At 44.5% G+C, this 15,288-nt stretch overlaps 1 protein-coding gene across 1 annotated transcript in view; it reads right to left on the bottom strand.

Annotated features, from left to right (window-relative positions):
- LOC147672916 (fucolectin-like) overlaps nt 1-15,288 on the bottom strand; it is a 65,292-nt gene that overhangs the window by 33,886 nt on the left and 16,118 nt on the right. The window contains exon 3 of the mRNA XM_086947922.1: nt 10,990-11,293. Coding sequence (XP_086804048.1) covers nt 10,990-11,293 — 304 coding nt within the window. The remainder of the gene's footprint in view (nt 1-10,989; nt 11,294-15,288) is intronic.

The raw sequence follows: 15,288 nt of genomic DNA, 5'->3' as shown, positions 1-15,288 counted from the left end.
CAAGTCTTTGATGCCCATTCATAGCTCAAGTGCTATATTTGAACGCTTGAAACGTATGAACTGGAAGTAAAATAAATTATCTTGGAGTCAAAAGCAGTACCTATAGAAATAAAATACAAATGTGTGATCTGCACATTTCATGATGTGCTTTTCAGCAAGCACATTACCTCTGTAACCTACTTCATGAGTCAAAACTGACTGGACAACAAGCAGAAATCTCTCAGAAATGTGCTAAGCACTACAGTTATGTTACCGCAATCAAACCTCCAAGGATTTTGCAGCATGGATTAGGGAGTTTTGTAGCACAAAAGTGAACATTTTTCAGCACACCGTTGCCTTTTTTGCTACATTTTTGCTTCATCTTATTTTAGTGACATTCCATAGTTAGGACCTAAAACTAAGCATTGACAAAGCAAATAGGTCTCACTTTTGGGACCTTATAAGTGTTTAGCCAGTGCTATTGGCATTGCCAATGTCTTTAAGCTATCTTGTAGAGCAGTGTGGGTGCTGTGCAGCATGCTGAAAAGTTATAATCAAAAAGTGTTATAAGTGACACCTAAAAGATGGGGTACTGCATTTATTAAAGTGATCGCATACAGATCACAATGTACTAAACAATGCAGCAACATGGGCTGCTGCACAGTAGAAGGTCCTTCCCAAAGGTTGACTGCTCACCTTCCAGTAGTTTATAGCTTTGTTTAAATATTAAAGACTTACTAATAGGGTGAAATATTTGATATAACAGTATCAACATGGGTGAAAATGACAACATAATGGAGTAATTCTGTTACAAAAGATGCTGCATAATTTACCTTTACTTGCTGTTTAATTATTATTAAGTCCGCCACATAATTTGGTTGTCTCCTGTCAGATAATTCTAGTGGTCCTGGGTATATTAACCAAATGCCACTGCAATTGGGAGAATATGCTACTGCAGTGTTTTCTTCATATTAATGGATTAACCACATTTGCTGCATAGCACCGCCTGACCATTTGCAATACTCAGCAAAACACATTTAATTTCTAATCAAAAGGGATCAAAAGTAACCACAAACAAGTGTGACAGACATGTGCTAAGCTTTGGCAGGTGCTCCCTCAATTGCTGTATTTGTGTGTTCAGTGCTACTTATTATGTGAAACCTTTGACCAGACAGCATTACTGTTATGTTATGTTATGTTATTTAGTTTTTATAAAGCGCACACCTACTCGATAGAGTGTACCGGCGCTGGGCTGAACGTACAAAGACATAACAGGGCGCACCCTTACACTGGTTTATCCAGGAATAACCACGTTTTAAGTTGTTTCCTAAAACATCCTAAGTCATCCAATTGTCTAAGAGTAACAGGCATTCGATTCCATAGATGGCCCACTTGTACCGGAAAAGAGCGTCCGCCCCTACGTGTGCGGGCAAACCTAGGCACTGTCATCAGGTGAAGACCTGAGGATCTAAGGTTTCTGCTCGGGATATAGAAAGACGCCTGCTTCCTAATGTAAGGGGCTCCGAGGCCATGAAGGGCTTTAAAGGCCAATACAAGTGCCTTAAAGTAGATTCTATTACAGATAGGCAGCCAATGAAGATTCCTTAGATGAAGAGATTTCCGTTCTCTTGGGCCAAACTTGTGGATTGCTCTGGCAGCAATGTTTTGAATAACTCATGTTTATGCAGGAGGCCAGCTGGAAGGCCCAAATAAAGGACATTAGAGTAGCCCAAAATAGATGTTATAAGAACTTGGACCACCGTCCTTCTATGGGTGAGCGAGAGAAGGGGGAGGAATCTTCTAAGCATTTTCAGGATGGCGTAACAGGTCCCGGCGACTGAATTTACTTGAGTTTTCATGTAAAGGGAGGCATCCAGTTTTACCCCAGATTTCTCACTGCTCCGGCCGGTGGCTGTGGAGATGGAGTGTCGCCCGGCCACCAGCCTCTCCACGCATCCTGGGTAAATGAGCCGTAAAGGATCACCTCTGATTTCTTAGGGTCGCACTGCAATTGGTTAGATCTGAACCATGAAAAAACTGCACTTAAACATTTGTTGATCCTCTCTCCATCGGGCTCCTCTCCCTTTTTACAGGTAAACAACAGCTGAGTATCATAAGCATAGGATATAATAGTTGCACCGTAGGCCTCCGCCATAGGGGCGAGGGATGCCAGATAGAAATTGAACAACAGCGGGCTCAGGATGGAACCCTGAGGGACTCCTACTCTCATAGGAGGAATACGGGCAACAAAAGGGGGAGAACAAACCTCCTGGCTCCTGTCTGCCAAAAAGGAAGAGATCCATTCTAACACTGTGCCCCTGAGACCGCACTCCCTTAATCTCTGCAGGAGACGGTCATTGGGCACGGTGTCAAAAGCAGCGGACAGATCGAGTAAGAAAAGGGCCGCTCTACCACCCATATCCAGTGTCTCCTTATTGGACTCCAATATTTCGAGTAAGGCCGTCTCCGTGCTAAAATTGGTGCGGAAGCCGGATTGACTCTGATGGAGGAGGCCTTTGTTTCTGCAATATCAGTAATAACATGGTTTACATATTTTTCAATAGATTTCGCAAAAAAAGGCAGCAGGGAAATAGGCCTGTATTTAGATGTTAGAGTAGGATCTGCCGTAGGTTTAATGTCCGTTGACATTACAAAATTGTGCAACATCATGCACCATATTTTTCATTTTCTAGCCACACAGTTTATCAAAGCTGCCATATATTTGGTCCTCCACTACCAGCCACATAATTCCAGTGACACTGGCAAAGAGAATGTGTTGTAGCACAAAGCCAGCATGGTCAGGGATAGGAGTGGAGCCTGTGGCGAACAGTAAAACAGTCAGGGTGCAGTCGTGGACTTAAATGCGCAAGGCAGACTTTTTATGTAAGCAATAACAGAGGTTTCACCAAGGACGTTCTGCAATACGAGCACCCACTACCGATATGTGTATAGAACGTACCTCAAACTCTCAGGGTCCCCCCCCCCCCATCTTGGCACATCATCAGACAGTAAGAACAAACTGATTGGTCATCAGCTGCTGCTTGAGCACCTCCAAGCCTATATTGTAATTGTAATGTCATTTATATAGCGCCTACTACACCTGACGAGGGATCAGGATGAACACGAACTCACTAGCACCAGGCGCACAGTGCATGTTAGGGCACATATTTATTTTTTAGTTGCCCTGTTTTCAAATCATGACCTACCAGCACAGAATATGCAAGTAGCAGAAGTTTGATTCGCTACCCCCACATAGCCACTGCATTAATATTTATTTACAAAACACCTGCCACCAAAAAGGTATCTGTCATGAGCAAATGAATGTCTCTTGTACGCCATTAAAGTGCACCACAATGGGAAAGTATAACAAAAGGATCTAACAGCCATTAAAAGGAAAAGTCAAATCATATTTCTTAGAAGGATGAGACAGAATTGAGTGCTTAAAAGTAAATAAACTGCTTGTGCTTTGAGGAAAAGAAGCGATTTTGCCTCCTCACTCGATTGTTAATGAGGTAGCTGTTGGGTTGAACCATGATACCGGGGGGGGCAGATTTATGTTGGGAATGCGCCACGTTTGCGTCATGCAACTGCGGCGTAAACGTGACGCATCCCTACGACCCATTTACAACGTGACGCATCTAAGCAGATGCGTCACGTTGTAAAGCCCTGCGCCACTTGTGGGCGTTCCGGCGCAGGGTGGACGTTCCGGGGCATGTGTGCCTCGCAAAAGTGGCTCAGTCACTTTCAGGCCAATGATGCGTCAAAAACCTGCGCCTGCCTGAAGCAGACGTAGGTCTTGACGCAGCATTGGAAAGATGGGGCACCCCCGATCCTTGCTGGAGCTGCGTCGCGCTTGCGACGCAACTCCAGCAATGCGCCGTTTTTGCCCCATGGTGCGCCGCATTATAAATGCGGCGCACCATGGGTGGCAGAGCAGCGGCGCAAAATAACTGGTGCATCACTGGGGATGCACCAGTTATCATAAATCTGCCCCCTGGTATCTAAGTACGCATCTTACCCACTGCGGGGCCTGGGGTAAGCAGGGTCGCAGACCAGTCTTTCCCCAGGGTTATTCGCGCAAGCGGAAGGACATGGAAGGGTGTGGGAGGTCACGGGGTGGGGTTAAGGGCGGTCCGGTGGTGCACTTAAAAGGTGCTGGTGGAGAGGTTCCTCGCACCACCAGGATACGGAGAGCCAAGGGAAATGATTAATTGATGCACCCACCCACCCTGCAGTTATTAGGGTAAAGGGGGGAAGGGGGTATGCGCGCCAGTTTAGGACAGGTTATACGGCCCCAGGTTCACAGATCTTTTGAGGGGGTGTGAGTCACAGACGGCCAGAGCCACCCCTCAGGGGAGGGGAAGAGGTACCCAGGTGAATGAGGGCGGATAGCAGGATGCAAGGTGCATCTGAAGAAAAAATAAAATAGAAAGAGAGGATGCTTAAGAGGGTGCGAAGGTGAGAAGGGATGTATTAGAGGAACTTTACGGCAGGAATGGGAGGAGTGAGAGCGGAGAAACGGATGGAGAATGGAAGAGGGGGATGTGGTTAGTGTTGAATAAAGTTATAAGATTTTGATTGTTACCGTTTAATAAATGTTGGGCATGTTCGTTAACCATGTCCTAATAAATAGCCTTTTACGCCTTAAACAGGAGTGGAGTGGAGTTATTGCGCGATTGGCCACATCACACGGGTAAGGCACCATCAACCTGCAAAGCTGAGACAGAGAATCGGAAGCGCGCCAGTGCTTCGGGCACACTCCTGTCTTTTGAAAACGGACCCCTGAGCCATTCATAGACTGGAATAGGAGCAGGGCGGAGATTTGAACCTGGGTCTTGAGGGAGCACTGACGGATACTCCTTCCTGTTGTTGTAATATAAATATCCAGCCTTACATTCCCAACACCTAAACTCATTTACAAACAAAATCAAGTCCCGGGCTCTGGTGAGGTTGTTGCAACGTGGAAACCATTCTGAGCACCATAAACCACTGTCCACCCGTCAGTGGGACCGACGGGCTGTTGTTCAGTGACACTGGTGTGGCCAATGTGCAAACATTGGGAGAGGAGGGAGGGGCCAGAGAGGGAAAAGATATGAAGATATGAAGATAGAGTGAAGTGGAAGAAAACCAGTGTCAGAAGATATATTGTACGAGCTATCCGGGGATACTCACAAAGAGACAGACACACGGAAAAAGCCAAACTCTGAAAGAGAAGATATGAACTGAGAAAGAGAGACAGAGGGGCATATTATCAAGGGGGTTTATCTCCGCTTTTTTGGCTTTAAAAGACAAGAAAGCAGAGATAAAATTATCTCCCTATTACCTAGCTGTTGCTAACACCAGTTAGCGACAGCTAGTAGGAGATAGCAACCATCTTGGGCCCCACTTTGCATGTCAGTGATATTTATCACTAATGATATGCAAAGTGGGCGTGCCAAGATGTTAGCGACTGAAAACAGTCGCTAACATTGCTATCTCATATTACCAACTTTTGGAGATATTCGCGCTAAGCGCGAATATCTCCAAAAGCTAACACCTGCCCTGAGCAGTTCTTAGCCACGTTATCCAATGGGAGGTGGATAACATGGCTAAGAGCATTAGCTCGGTAATGCATGAATATCGCTGACTTTTCAGCGATATTCATGCATTGCAGCGATTTTTATCCCATTTGCGATAAACCTTGGTAATATAAGGTTTATTTGCGGTAACAATCGCTGCAGCGCAGCGGTAAATTTCTGTCTCTAACCAAGCAATAGCGATAATTATTGCTGTTGCTTGGTAATGTGCCCCAGAGATTTTAAAAGTTCAGCAGAGGAACAGATGGGGTTTATGGTCCCTTCATTTCCTACTGGCGCTTGATTCTTTAATAGTCAAATGTATAACCTCTGCTGCAATGACATCCAGAGAAACTGGAGCTGGTGAAATACAACGTATTCACTACGCATACAAAATTCTGCTCCTACTTTACAAATGCAGAAACTTCATGTTCTAGATGCTATAACTCTATTTGGCTAATTTTAGGGCGTTAAGTGGGGCGCGGACTTTGAATCCCACAACACCTTTATTTTTAGTGGGAGAGTACCGGCACTTCTCAGGAGCAAACAGGTACTGTAATTAGCGAGCATGTGCACTTTTATATTTCTATTTAAAGCGCTGCACGTTAGTAAAAAAAAAACTCACTGCCCTTCAATTTTTAACTTACTTTAAAGGACAAAGCGGAAGATTTTTCCCTGATCAGACAGAGCAATATTAGTATCCCTTATAGCCCACAATTTGTAGGTTGCACTCAACTTTCGAACCAGCACCTTACGACCCACTAGCTGGTTTACTTTACATCTTTCGAGATAAAATAATTCCCATCGTCATTCCTACTGATGTCATCTGTGCCATTTCTCGCATTCTTATGAAGTGCAGAAATGTAAAAGTTGATTCTCAAAATGCTACTTAGCTTTCTCCTCAGGACCGCATTCACTCTGAAACATAAATTCTATCCTGTACCAATGTGCTGCCAGCTTGCCGCTTGAAATCTGCCGGAGGAGCAGGCTGCCAGACTGAGCTCTGCAGAAGCAGCAGACGCCAGTCATGGCCCATCCTGCTAACAATACTGCAGGCTTCCAAGTATGAACCTCAGGGCCGGTCCTAGGATATGTGGGGCCCCGGGCAGAATAGGAGCATGTGAGGCCCCTAAGCAGAGACGACGTGGGATCGGATCTGGCCAATTAAGGAATTTTTTTATTTTATTTTTTAGAATTAAAATTAAACCAACACCCGCGACTCATGCTGGCCACGACTGGGTTTTGTCAATGGTTGTTAGCTGTTTAAACTAAATGTATAACAATACATTATTTTCCATTCACCTTGTTGTTATGATCAATAAGTAGCTCCTTCACACACATTTACAAAGAATCACAATTGGAAAACAGGACCATTGCTCTTTGTGCTCTGCAGAGAGGACATACTTTGGATGATCATGTAATCGGAACACTTTTTTGATCCACGGACAGGCACAGTGTGAAAGTTGTACTGCCTGCGTCCTCAACTCCAAAGTGCTCATTCGTAGCCTGTTATAAACACCTGGAGGCAACTCAGTACAAAGGGTGCATCATCTATTATTGATTTCTTCAGACAGTTCTCAAAAGCATAATCTGGCACATTTTAAAATAGTATTACTTCATTTTTTTGCCATTTTTAAACTTGGTAACACTGTTTGGGCACTGGTTGTACCCCATTAGTACCAATTTAACACCCAAATGTAGCAGTAGGGAACAGAAAATTGACTATTCCAGCTTTTCAAAGGACCTTGTCGCTGCATTTTTGTTAACTTTTGAACCACATGAGATGGAAAGCAATTTTGTTGTTAAAATCTATTGATTATGCATCAGATGATGGAGTATGTGGCAGATGCCCCAAATGCATTATTCTGCAGAAGTCGCCGCTGCCACACAATCGCATAATTCCAGTGGCCCTGCCAAACATGCAGCATCAGACTGGGAAAGAAAATAGGCCCACTACCAAAATAAAAGGGGCCCCCATTAGTGAGTTAGTTAGCTGGAAAAGTGCCCCATGTTTGTGTACGTTTTTTGTAAAGTATTGAAGACTGCACTGATTTGAGTTTGGGACAGGAAATGTTTGCTTTAATATCATAAAAATCAATAGTAAAAACGGGCTCACCTGACCATAAAGCAGGTCAACAACTAAATACTGACCTGACAGAAGGGCTTTAAGTAGGATGAAATAAAACTGGGGTTGTCTTTCAAAGGGGCATTACTGATGTATTAAGGGTGAGGCTTAAAAACATGTAAGCTATATAAATCTGGGCTTAGCATAGTGCGTCGCCCACTGGTATTTTGCTGCTTCTGTCATTGCCTCCGGATAAATATTGCAACAAGTAAAATTACACCTACAACAAGCCAATACTATTAGCTTTGCCAGTGGTTATTAGTTGCATAAGATGAATAGGCAACATCTATGGCTTCCTTGTATATAATATTGAAAATGTTCCAGTTCTGACATGATGAGAGTGAAAGAACTATAACGAGTCTCTTTGAAGTTTCAGTGAAGGTAGCGGAGGCTAGCACTGCTGCAGAGTTGAGATTTGTGTTTTTCACTCTGAGGGTGAGGGCAAAAATGGAGAGGGGGCCCGTCTCATCACCTGCTTTTCAGAACTTTCAATCATTGTGCAGACACTGGATCAATGGTTTTGCAAGCGAACTTAAGGACATGAATGTAGTGCCCCTTTTGAATGTCCATTTTAATTCACTACCGGGTCTGAGACTTGAGTGACCCAGCAGACTTTAATCCCTGCTGCATCCACTTTTACATGCTGATTCTGCTCCTGTGTATGCACCTCTTGTCACACTGCCATTTTTTTAAGAACTCCGACACCATTTCAAGTAAAGAGTTCTATTTATTATGAAGACAACACATGCTCCTACAGAAGTCGGAGCGTTAACTTCCAGTCAGTTCGGTGATCAGCTGTCAACTGTCATTCTGACAGTTCCAGACGATGACCTCACCGCCAGTACGGTGTCTGTGCAGGGACACTGTTATGCATTAACAGTACGGTGTCCAGGAGAGGACACGAGCATTGTAATCACAACACATCTTCCCCCTTTTGGGAGAAGGGAACAAAACCGTACAACCAAAAAGAGCATAGGGCTCCACTATCCACAAACATAATCTTTAAATTTTGCAGGTGGTCCCAACAATCTTCCTGTCCTGCTTCTGTCAAATGGCTGTGCAGACTCGCATATCGAGATGGGAGGTAACCTGAGTCTGACTCCTACTGGTCTGCATGGTGTTTGATTGTGTGCTATTTCTGCTCTTCCCATTAGAAGATGCAGGCCACTCATAGTCAGATTCCATGTCAGAGGAGTAGTGTTGTGTCACGTTGCCTCCAGGTAATCCATGTTGGTCTTTGGTGGACTTACTGAGTGGATTATCTTCCATGCCATCCACAGGATGTCTGTAGGCAGAGAGGGCTGAGAAATGCCAAACTTTCTCATCGCTTAAGCGTGCAGAATTGCAGTATACCTCGTACATGGTTAGGGACTTTGCATGAAGAAATCACTGAAAAATGTTTGATTTCTAAATATTCCTTAATTGCGCCTCGCAAATTGCGAGTCGCAATTAAGGAATACCTCCCTATTCATCCCTATGGGCGATCGCAAAAAGCTTTGATGCATGTGCCCCTAAGAAGATTAAGAAATCGCAAAGAAATATCGAATTTTTACATACATGCCATTTTGCTATTTCTAAATAGCTATTCCTTAAAAATCGCTGTTTAGAAATCGCAAAGGGGTATGTTGATACATGTACTCCCTGGAGTGCTCATAGATGACCCCTACAGACGCCCCACGCATGTGCCTTTTGACTCAATTTTTTTTACATTTGGATCCTAAATACGGAGCACACATGATCTTATGGCACTTTTCCCTCCACCGCTCTTACCATAGCGCTGCATTAGAGCTGCCATTTTTCTGTTAACCTAACTGCCACCACATGGGTCCACTTGAACATAGGACCTGGAGTGCCCATATATGACCTGTTTAGACTCTCCACGCATGTGCCTTTTGACTCACTAATTTTTAACATTCAGATCTCAACCACGGAGAACCCATAGGGGAACCACCATTACATATTGGACTCTGAACACTAAGGGGGTCATTAGGATTACGGGCAGATCGCCACCGCCCGTATAGTGGTGGCGATCTGCCCGCTAAAAACCTCCGCCTGCTCGGCATTTTCCCCCTGCCAAGATTATGTGGCCGAAACCTTTGATGTAAGAAGGAGAAGCCCATCCAGTTGCTGAATTCCACAGCACGAAACTAAACAAATCGGGGATCAACCCCAGCTTCCTGCATGTCCAAATTGTGTTATATTAGGCAAGTAGTCTAGCTGAATGAGCATCCATTTTTCATTACCACATATGAGAGCACATTCAAATACGTGATTTCAGAATGTGCGCCGTACAATTACCTCTATAATGTTTGATATAATCTATAATGTTACTCAATCTATAATAAGAATCCAGGCCAACTATAGGGAACACATGACAACTGACTTGCCACGTAGTTAACTAGCAGCTTTGTATTGGTATTTTCTTAGAATTTGTAGAAGATGAGAACAAGCTTTTCACCTGTACTTAGTTCTGCTATATTAGACTTCTGTTTTTTACAACTCCTCGTGAGGACAGAGGCATTGCTGAAGAGCGGAGCAGTAAAAGAGCAAAAAGATAAATTAGAGCAGACCAAATTACATGTAAGAAGATTGTGTTATTCTTCTGAAAACTCTTCAGAAAATATTGATGCCGGCCTGGGGTCCTCGCTGTCCTCACTCTCTGAGGTAAATCCGTTAACAGTGAGGAGGAGGAGGAGGAGGAGGAGGAGGAGGAGGAGGAGGAGCAGAGGAAGGTCACTTTACATTATTTAGAGCACATCTTGGAAGGGAGGGAAAGTAGTGAAAAGGCACGCCGTTGTGCTGCCTGAGAGTGTCATAGCGTTCTGTATTCAGAGCCAAGAGGCAATAAAACCATAAATAAATCAGGGAAGCAAAACTTTTTCTATTTTTCCCATCTCAAACACATGAGAAAGCGTCCTTTGCGCATCTTCGCAATTTGTGGCAAAAACGGGAGTCATGAAACCGCAAAAAGCTGGTGGTCTGGCTATTATAATTCCCAACATTGCTGGACACAAAATGATCTGTGCAGCTAGTGCCTTAACCCTATTAGATATTCCAATAGGGTTGCTTTGCTTTGAGGCCAATTAAGTAATCTAGTACAGATTTACTGTCACATATGCCATGGTTGCCAACTTCTTTGCAGCATAATAAACAAAAAAATAGGTATACATTGACTGTTAGGCTCTGCTTTTCAAACTCCAGTGCTTGTGACTCCACCCCCTTTCATCGGCTACACCATGACTGCCATTTTACACAGTTATCACAACGGTGGTCCAACAAGCAGTGTCATCTGTAAATGGCAACGAAAACAGAACATCATTCTCACTGTACCTTGCATTGCTATTTCCATGGTTTGTCAAAGAATTTCCGATGAGAATTTCTGCTCCATTCAGCCTTTCACTTAATGAATCTCTGGTGGTGATGGCAATGGCATTCACTCTGTGTGGTCTCAGCAAATCCACCCTCCACCAGGGATTATATTCTGTCTCAGTGTGGGAGCAGGATCCATGCAAAAAATTGGGATCCTGATTTCCATCTACCGCGTTGATCGCGTCTGACAGGAAATCTTCGCCATTGGCATTTTTAAAAAGAACGCTTGACTGGGTGGCCCGCCCACTCAGAGCCACATTTTCACCTGAGAGTGGACAAAACATTAATTGGTAAGAGCCTGCAAGAGCTTGTGTCACTAGTCAAGTCTTCAGAGCTAAAACATATTTATGTCATCACATAGCTATTATTAATACATTTACATGGTACGCAAGGTTGTGAAGACCAGTGCCCTTTTGGTGAAGCGGTGTTTACATCTAAATGCAGCACATAATCCAAGGTCAGGTCGAGAGGTGATTCCAGCAAAGCATTTAATAGAGGATGCATTAGAAACATTTTACAATTGAATCGAGTTAGCATAATACCATCTGTGCTGACATGCACAATGCACCAGCATGACCATTCTCAAAGGAACATTTGCACTTCCAAGACTGTGCACACAAACACAACCAGGCTATAATTGCAGTAATGTTACACCAATCCAAAAGGTTTAGGCATCTGACAGCAGTAGTAATAGTGCTATAAAAAAACAAACAAAATTACCAATATTATGCCAGTGCAACTATTACATCAGGGCTGGGCACTGTTGTTTATATAATGCCCATAATGTAAAGAATTACCAACACAAAGTCTGTGCAAGCCTTAGACTAAGTGTGAGCACTATTGTTCCAAGAATGCCTACATTTTGGCCCTGATAAGTGATCCGGGAATCCAACAGAGCCATTAGGAGGATCAACAGACCTTATTGGGATTAAAAGCACCACAGAAACACTGTAGAGTGTCCAGGCGATTTCTAGGGTAACAAATGATTAAATTGGTTTCTGATTCCCCTGGCATAGTAATTTTCTGTTTTTCAGTTGGCCCTCAAGGACAAACACATCTCATTGTACGTCCCCATCCCATGATTTATCAATGCTTATAATATCAGTAACTCAGAGGTAAAACCAAGCCTAATTACTTCTCACTCACTTCTAATAGGCCCCTTCCTCATGAATTACTGCTAATATGCTAAATCAGTTAAGACCTAAAAAACAACGAGAATCCAATCAGAAGAGTCGGAGATATGAAATTTTAAAGATTTAAGTGAAAATTGCGGCAGCAGTGGCCATCTGGTCGCACCAGACCGAGACGAAATTATAAGTTCAGGCCGACCTACATGGAGTGTGGGCACGCAACAGGGGTCAAAATAGGCCCACTGAACAAAGTATCTTAATTCCTGATTGCAGACCGATGCTTCATCCCTCATTGAGGATGCATCATGCAACAGCAGTTATTTGGAGCTGCAAGGCTGCAATGTGCTATCCAGCATCGTAGTTGAAGATGCTGTCATCAAGGGGATTGTGGTGCGAAGACCTACGTCATACCGCATCAGCGATTCCGAGGAGACTGAAGGTACAATGGGAATTTCTGCATTGGGGATGTGTCTTGCAGCAGTTTCAATGAAGGGTTTTGCAAGGCTGCATCGGTTCTGCTGGAATCACAGATCAGCTAGCAGAGCACCTTAACACCCACTTACAAGGGTCCAGGACTGAGGAGGCACCATTTGGCAGGCAATATTCACAGCTAGCAGTGAACACATGCTGGGAACAGGGTTGTAATAGATAGTTTTGTCCCTGATGCTCTGATAAGATGGCAAGGTAACGAGCCCTTGGAGTCACTGTGGTGGTCCTGGGTTCAAGATGCAGGTCCAGACCTTCTCAATCAGGCAGTATTGCAGCACAGCAAGGCATCAGAGTGGCTGCCCTTCTTGCAGAAAAGCAGCACAGCAGTCATTTTGATGAATCTTTCACAAGTCCAGATGTGTACTGAAGAGTTGACTCTGAGGGTCCATTATTTATGCCAGGTTCACACTTTAAAATGGGAGAAGGTTCTTGTGGTTTCCACCTCACTGAGGTGTGAGACATCCCCTTCCTCCCTACCCCAGCCCCAGCTTCTCCGAGATGCAAAAGACTAGTGACAAACCCTTTGTTGGTTGGGGGCTTAGTGTCCTTGTGCGCACATGGTTCCCTTTTCTGTTTCTCTGCCTCTGGTGCCCCGGGCTATCCTGTCTGGGCTTGGCAGTCCAGTTGCTGGGGTCTGTTGGTCGGTCTGATCTCCTATTTCGTTGTGGGACGGTCCTTCCCTCGGTGGATGTGTCCCTCTTGGGGGCTTTCCCTCCTGTTTGGCGGGTTTTTCATCCTATTGTGTCCGCTTGCTGGCTTGGGGGGTCCTTGGCTCCTTGTTTTCTGGATGTTCTTTCTTGCCAGTGTTTGGGGGCTGGGCTTGCCTCTGGGTTTTGGTCGGCTGTGTTGCGTCCGGCTTGCCTTTCCTGTTTGTTTGACCTTCTTTGGTGTGCTTTGTTCCGATATTCTGGGTTTGGACAGTTGACCTGGTTTTTCTTGGCTTGGTATGTTTCATTGCACAATGGAGAGAAGCGAGAGGGACGTGGAAGTAATGTTTCTATTATTTACCGCTAATCACATTACTCCTAGTCATACTCTCGCTTCTCTTCATTCCGGCTCGCCCTCCCTACCGGTGGCCCTGCCAGCTTTTTCTATGGTGGCTTGGTACCTACAGGTATGTTGGAGGGGACGGTGATGGATGGAGGAGGGTCAGTGGCGCTGATCCTCCACGATCTATCAGACGCTTTTGATACGGTCAATCACAATTTGCTGCAACAACGGCTGGAATCGATAGGGGTCCGGGGAACTGCACTGACCTTATTGGCCTCCTTCCTGAAAGAAAGGAGATTAACTGTTGCTATGGACAATTTCCAATCAAAACCTTATGTTCTGCCCTGTGGAATCCCCCAGGGATCATCCTTAAGTTCAACTCTTTTTATATATATGTTGCAGAACTTGCCCCATTGATTCGGAAGTGTGGGTTCAATTTGATGTCCTACGCAGACAACACCCAGATAGTTGTGGCAGCATATAATAAACATGTAAATATCAATAAGGACAAGCTAGAGAGAGAATTTAGAAGACTCAGGTAAGTACGTTAATGTATAGGGAAAAGCATTGTTTTCCTTATAAAGCCCTCACCCACCGACCTAGTCGGTGGCATGCTTCATCATCGGGCCCACCACAGTGGCACCGAATGTGCCCCGGGTGTGCTTCAACGCCAGGAGACTGCGGAGCTTGTATGATGCTGAGTGTGCAGTGAAAAAGGGTGAGAAGGTGAAAAGTTAAAAGCTATACAGGCGGTCCCAGCACCAGAGGGTTACTTACTTTTAATAAACGGGGCCTCTGTTAGCGAATAAAAGGCAGGTAGACGTAATTTTGGAGTATGGATTATGACCCCCAACGTCTAGTGTGGTCTACATGTTTCAGCCAGTGCCTTTGTTTAAGCTGGCTTTCCTCAGGACCATATATTTAAGTGAAAAGGTGCAAATTAAATTAACTTATAATTAAGTGTTTGTGTAGTTCTTTGACTATGTGTTGCGCACGCTAAGGCGCTATAACTGTTAGAGGGGGATTCCCTCAAGCTTGACTACAAATAACACATAGGACAAAGACAAGACGTACATGGTAGAGTCATATTAATATATTACATTGTTATATTTCAAAAATGCCGGCATATAAGGTGGCGAACGACCTATAATGGGCTTATGGTGATTTCATGCCAGTTGCATGAAATGGGTGAGGATTCTAAATGGAACCGTAGGTGTTTGGTGGTGGGCTAAAAAGCGTATTTACAAGGTGAGGTACAGGTAAGTAAAATGCTAGGTCCTCACTCTGTTTTGTCTTGTAAAAAGCTTCAAGGGTCACCTGGCAGAGAAAGAGACCCTGTATGGATGAGAGTTCGGTCAGAAGGTGTCCAACCTGTAGGGAAAAAGATTGGTAGCTTACCCCAGTCGTAGCTGTAGTTATTACTCACGAGTTTTTCGATCTGGTTCCTCCTTGGACCTATTCTTCCTTCCGCGGCGCCCGTTATGAGGAAAGGGGCCGCTGTTCTCTGTTTTATGTATTCTGTTGATTAGTTTCACCTGTATGCGGTAGAAAGAGAGGGAGGGGTGCGTGCTAATCGCCATGTCATTGTTACCCTGTTCTGCCCATGCGTTAAAGAGTAGAGCGCGATTCGCGCATGCGCTAAAGGGTGGGG

Source organism: Lissotriton vulgaris, unplaced genomic scaffold, assembly GCF_964263255.1.
Source record: "Lissotriton vulgaris unplaced genomic scaffold, aLisVul1.2 SCAFFOLD_618, whole genome shotgun sequence".
In the NCBI taxonomy this organism is placed as follows: domain Eukaryota; kingdom Metazoa; phylum Chordata; class Amphibia; order Caudata; family Salamandridae; genus Lissotriton; species Lissotriton vulgaris.
This window is presented reverse-complemented; position numbering and strand designations above follow the sequence as displayed.